The 6625-nt window shown below is 23.0% G+C and overlaps 1 protein-coding gene across 3 annotated transcripts; it reads left to right on the top strand.

Annotated features, from left to right (window-relative positions):
• Window positions 1-84: 84 nt before the first annotated feature.
• On the top strand, window positions 85-5270 carry LOC122717871 (exportin-4-like). 3 transcript variants are annotated; one of them, XM_043942351.1, is made up of 12 exons: window positions 85-478; window positions 1006-1395; window positions 1466-1739; window positions 1848-2287; window positions 2368-2626; window positions 2719-2981; window positions 3124-3563; window positions 3658-3938; window positions 4039-4223; window positions 4488-4573; window positions 4653-4881; window positions 4962-5270. In XM_043942351.1, exons 1-12 carry the CDS (start codon window positions 428-430, stop codon window positions 5253-5255), a joined length of 3192 nt encoding a protein of 1063 aa, XP_043798286.1. In that variant the 5' UTR covers window positions 85-427; the 3' UTR covers window positions 5256-5270. The 3 variants fall into 3 exon arrangements, with proteins under 3 accessions (XP_043798286.1, XP_043798285.1, XP_043798284.1); XM_043942350.1 differs by having other exon boundaries at window positions 3130-3563; window positions 4320-4573; XM_043942349.1 differs by having other exon boundaries at window positions 86-478; window positions 4320-4573.
• The last annotated feature ends 1355 nt before the right edge of the window (window positions 5271-6625 follow it).

The raw sequence follows: 6625 nt of genomic DNA on the forward strand, positions 1-6625 counted from the left end.
TATATTATGAATTAGTTTGTATATAGGGTTAAATCGAAAATAAAATGAGATCTGTCTCTATTACATTACCATTGTACTTGCCTCATTTTATATAATGCAAATAATTCAATTGTTTATAAGTTAACAGATAAGTTTTAACTGATTTAACTGACATTTTTATATATCAACTTTTATATTTATTTTAACCTCTAAACCCTTCCAAAGTTTTATGAAGATATTACACACTGTATATTATTATTATATACATTAAACTGTAAACTTTCAAATTAAAGGCATGCGCAATAATTTCAATTTAATACATTCGCTTGAGTAAATTTCATATTAGTGGGAACTGTGCCGGAGTGAAGTACGAAACGAATGTTGTTTTTTGTACAAATTTGTTTACAAACATTATTTTATTTTATAAAATTTTAATATTTTTGAACAAATGGCAGAACAGTTAATAAATGAATTAGAAAAGGCTGCACAAATAATTTTGGTAAGTATATATTCAATAAAACAATTTTTTTAAAGGTTATAAATAAATGTATTCATTAAATTTTTAAAAGATTATATGTACAAATATTGTATTTAAATCTTAAAAAATATTTAATGCAACTATATAGTATTTAATATAAAATTTTTTTGAAACATAAGCATAACATATGTAATTAAATATTATTGTTAATTATAATTCTCATAATTTCTCTAACTTTATTATTGCGAAATTTTATTAATATATTTTTATATATTATATAATGTAAATATATGTATTTTATATGTATAATTTATATTATATGTAAATAAAATGAATTATATAAATAATACAAAATATTTTTATACATATTTTGATTTAATAAATAATATATAGTATAATTTAACAATATAATTTTAAATAATATAATTTTATTTGAATTTAAAATTACTAAAAAATGCTTATTTATATTTTTCATTATGTTTAGAAAACAATTTTTTTATTTAAAACACTTTATAACTATACTTATACTTTAATAATTATTTTTTTAGGCACCACCAAATTTAATTTCAACAGAACAACGTCATTCTGCAGAGGAAGTTTTTTTAAATTTTAGAAAACTTAAATCTCCTTATGAGCTTTGTAATCAAATTTTAGAATCTAATACAAATGATTATATTATATTTGAAGCAGTTGGTTTAATAAAGATAGCATTAATACGAGAATGGCCTTCACTATCACAAACAAATATTTCTTCAGTAAGAGATTATTTATTAAATTATGTTATAAGCAAACCAAACTTGCCTCCATATGTCAAAGGATGTATCTTACAAGTTATTGCAATTATAATTAAAAGAGGTAGTGTAAATGACTCTGGACAAGCACGACAAACCATATTAGGAGAAGTTGAAAATTTAATAATGACTGGTGATTTACCAAGAGTAAATAAAATCAGTTAAATTTATATTCTTTTATAGTATTATATGTTGTATTATTTATTAATATTTTTAGAAACTTTTGGGATGCAACCTTATTTCTGCTATAATTCAAGAATATATAATCAATTTCAAGTCTACAAATATAGGTTTAACATGGGAAACACATTTCATTGAAAAAAAAATATTTCAAACTGGTGATTTGAAAAGAATATTTAAGTTTTGTATTGGAGTAGTTGATGAATTAATAAAAAAAGATTTACAAGAAGATAGTATAACATTTTTAAAACAATTACTTCCAATTTTGGAAAGTATATTTACATGGACATTTGTTCAGTTAAAATATACAAATATCCTTTTCATAAAAAAATTATATTTATATATTTTTTAAGACATTTGTAAATTATTTTCTTTACTATTATTTTTAATTTTATTTTAATTCCTTAATTCCACTGCACAAGATGTGCTAGAAGATGTTCGTGAATCATTAAATTGTGTACCTTTAGAAATAGATAAAGATTGGCAAGATGTAATGTTAGTTCCTGCTGTATTAGATTTAATGTTTACATTATATTGGAAAATACGAGAAAATCCACAATTAGCTCATCATGTAAGAACTTGTTTAATTCAAATGGCAAATTTAAGTAGTTCAGAAATGCAATTTAAAGAAATAGAAATGCAATATTTTACTAATTATATGGAAAGGTTTTTAAAATTTATTACAAGTATTAATATTATTGATGAAGAAGCAAATGGAATTGCTAATATTATCAAAAAACTTTTTACATCTTTTCGAAAAAAATTTTGTTCTTTACCTAGTGATATGTTGAAAACATTTTTGGAACAAATGTCGCGATTAACTTATATGTTTTTAGAAAATTCAGCACAAGAAGAATCAGTAAGTAGATATTTTTTATTGCTATGAAAAAATAAAAAATTACTAAACAATTACTAATAAAATTGTTTTATTTGTTCTAGTTAAGTATTGGTGAATGCTTATATACTGAAGCTTTGGATGCTTTATTTGATACATGGTTATATATCTTATCTGAGAAAGATTTATTCTCTTCAGAATTTTTTAAACAAACTTTTATTCAAATATTTAGTATATATCTTCGATGTCATTTATCACCTCCAGAAGGTATAAGAACTATTGAAGATAAAGATCTTGAGAAAGAAGAATTGGATAATGAAATTGCTGATAGAGACAAATTTAAAGAACATTTACAAATAATTGGTAAATTTTTACATGTGTGTACCTATGCATGCATATACAAATATATATATATTTATATACATATATTTTATAAAATGTATATTTGATTTTAGGAATTTTTGGTAGACAGATTCCAAATTATACTCTTCCATTATTGGCACAATTAATTGAAGATCGTATTTTTAAATTACGTGAAAACTTAAATAAATTAGTGGAACAGGTTGAATCATTTAATACAATGAAAAATGATTCTTTACCTAGATTATATGAAGATATACATTGGTTAGTACTTATGATAGGTAATATACTTTGCATGGAATCTGATGGTGAACTTGCTTTAATACCTACTGAAATAATGACATATGATATGGAACAGGTGTGTAAATAAAATGAGAAGAATAGAACATATATAACATAAACTGAAATATCGTTTTATAATGATTAAATGATATAGTTAATATTTTTTATTTAATATAATAACATATTTGTATAAAAAATAACATATGATTATTTTGTAGGTACAGCAAGGAAAAGTTGATATGAATCTTACACTACAATTTTTAGCATCATCAGAAAATATTTCGTCACCTATCGATATTTCTATAGAATCAGTAGATCATGTAATTCGTTTAGTCGCAAGTATTTTTCGTCTATGTGCCATAGAAAAAACTGCAATGTCTGTTTTATCAAACAGTATATTAAGTCCAGAATTAAGTTGTACCATAATCTGGTTTCTGAATAAATGGTCTTTGCATTATCTTTTATCAATAGAATATCATTATCTTGAAATATCTCTTACATTTTTACATACTTTTGGAGACAATACTCCTGGTGCATTGTGGGCTACGAATTTTCTTTTAGAAAAAATAGAATTTAATATTAATGCTTTTAAAAGTGAACCAGCAGTAATGGATGAAACTATAAAGCTCTTGATATCACTCGTTAGTGGCCCAAAAAAGTAATGTCATGTTTGATAAAAAAAAACTATTATGTTTTGTACATATCATTTTATAATACACATATACGCACGCATATATATATATATATTTTAGAGCCAATTATGTATTGAAGTCTGAACGATTTGGACATATTATAAATTTAGCTACAAAAGGACAACATGACTTTCCACAAGTAGTCAAAAGAGGTTTAATGCAAGCAATAATTCAAGTTGCTACTACTGTCCAGAACAAGATTGATCAATCTTATTGGATACAAACTTTGCAACCATTATTAAACAAATTCAAACAAATTACCTCTAATGAAAATTTTTTACAGTGTTATCATCAAGAAGAGATTAAAATTCAAGTTATAGATATTTTAGAATATTTTATTGGTAAATTTTAATCAATATTTAATGTTTGATATTTTAAAATATAAGATTATACATATATATTTATTATGTATTCTTACAATATTATATTTTAATATTATAGGAGTATCGCAAGGTGCACGAGGATCCGAAATAGGATTACTCTATCAATACATGCAATCTGTATTACGCGAATTACCAAATTTAATATCTTTATATCATAATTATCAAGATATAGTACAATTAATCTTGGAATTACTTTTTGAATGTACAAATGGACCAGAACCAGTTCTTCGTGGACTTACTGAAGTAAGATCATTTTCAATCTAAATATTTTATTTTGATAATTCATATAATTCATAATATTTATTGATATTATAATTTTAAACATATTTATTTGTCCAGACTGAAGCTACTCAAGTATCTGAAATATATTTAAGTGCAATACAAAATTATACGCGTTGTAACATCAATCGTTTAACTATAGATTCAACTGCAGAAGAAGACAGTTATCAGGATATTTTGTTACTAATGAAGCTTTTAACTAATCTTTTATGTGAAAATATATTGCAGGATAAAACAGTGTTTTTGCATGGTTTGACTATAATTATGCCTATGATGACTACAGATTTATTAAAATTTCCATGTTTATGTTTACAGTAAGTTATATATAGTCATTATTATTATCTTAAAAAATTCTTGTATTAAATTATTATTTTAAATCAAAATTTTTTGTAGCTATTTTCAAATGATAATGTCTCTTTGTAAACATGGTCCTCAAAAAGTACTTGATTTATCATCTGAACTATTGCAACCACTTTTAGCATCAATAGAATTAGGTTTATTTTCATTTGGTCAAGAAGTGTCAATGTTATGTTGCAATATAATTGAAATATTAACAAAACGAATTTTTCAAAATATTCAAGATAATCGTCCAAAAAGTCAAATAATGGCACCATTTTTAAATGTAAGATTCTTAAATATTTTTTAAATAATATTAGAATTAAATATCATATGATTTTATTATAATTAATGCTTTTTTTACAGTTACTAATTACTGTTATATTAACACATCATATTGATTCGAATTTTATATCAAATGTATGTACATCGCTTTTTTATTTGATACGTTGTTATCCAGACGAATATAATCGGATTGTACAAAATATCTTATCTACTCAATCAGATCAACAAGTTGTACAGAGATTAGCTGATGCCTTTACAAACTTAACCGAAAATATGAATTTTCATTCAAAACATGATTATAGAGATAAAAAAAGATTTAGGAATTATTTTGATGAATTCATTTGTAATGTACAGGGTTTTTTAATGATTAAATAAAATTAATCAAAAATACTAGTTTATTTTTTATTTTCCATAAAGAAAATTTTATTTTTAATTAAATTTATTTTTAATTAAATTTAAAACAGGAATATATCATGAAAGAAATTTTTTAAGCATGTAAGCTTTTTATTGACCGATTTATTACACGTTACCACTTACAGTGAGCCTAGCGAAAATTGAATAATTATAATAATAATAATAATAATAAATACAAGTTATAGCATCGATGCATGTTTTTCTCATAGCAAACGATCGAAAACGGAAACGTTTTTGTAATTAAGTTTTTAGTTACCTTATAAACAAGTACATGAACTTACATACTTGGTACAGATCAAATCATCGTTAGCTTTTTTCATATGCCTTCAGATGATCTTCGACATTTGACAAAATGTTTATGTTAATATTAAATTTATTTATATATTTATATAATATACTTTATCTGTATAAGGTATATGTATAAGCAAACATATTCTTTCGCGCTATCCTTTCGCACTCACTCTCTCTTTCTCTCTCTCGTGCGCGCTTCATTCTCTCCTTTTTAATTCCTCCTTTTCTCTTTAATTCTGTATTTTGACTTTTAATAACAACAATGATTATTAATCTTATTGATGCGTTCTGCATGTTTATTTGCAACGTTCATCATTTTTTTTTTTCACTTTCGATTTCTTTTTTTCGACTATTTTTTTATAATTCGTCTTTTTTATATTTAATATTCAATTTCTTTTCTCTTTTGTAATAATAATTATAATTTTAACCCCCTGAAGCAATATTTTTTTTTTTTTTTTTTGCTTCATTTTACTTACATAGTTTGTCGTATATAGTATAACAAATAAATTATGCATAAATAACATGCTAAAATATAAATGCTACACATATTATAAGTAATATTTATAAATATATTATACGTACATATAAGTATTATATTCTTGTACAATTCATAGATTTTTCTTACAAGTTAAAAAAAAGTGAATAAATATCTTAATTATGCATGGCTTATTTTTGTTTTGTTGTGAAAAAGCACATTTTGTAAATCTTTTATTTTAATCCTAAGTCTGTGTTAAAGTACAGTTATTCTTTAAATATATAATGGATATCTTAGAAAATAGTAATACATAGTTCATCTTCAATTTAGATTTTTAATGCTTGTTTTGCCAAGAGAGTTATATTACGAATATTACATCTTTTGTATTTATCTTTTACATTTATGATACATAGATACCTTTTATTATTCCTATTTTAAACAGGATTTGGTATCTCTTTGATGTATTATCAGACATAAATAATTTAATAATACTAAATGTTATTTTTTGATTTGACAAAAGAAGAATTTAATTAAAAAACTTCAATATTGCATATTGTTTTTCATA

This window comes from Apis laboriosa, unplaced genomic scaffold (assembly GCF_014066325.1).
Source record: "Apis laboriosa isolate Shangri-la unplaced genomic scaffold, ASM1406632v1 scaffold5_cov152, whole genome shotgun sequence".
Taxonomy (NCBI): Eukaryota; Metazoa; Arthropoda; class Insecta; order Hymenoptera; family Apidae; genus Apis; species Apis laboriosa.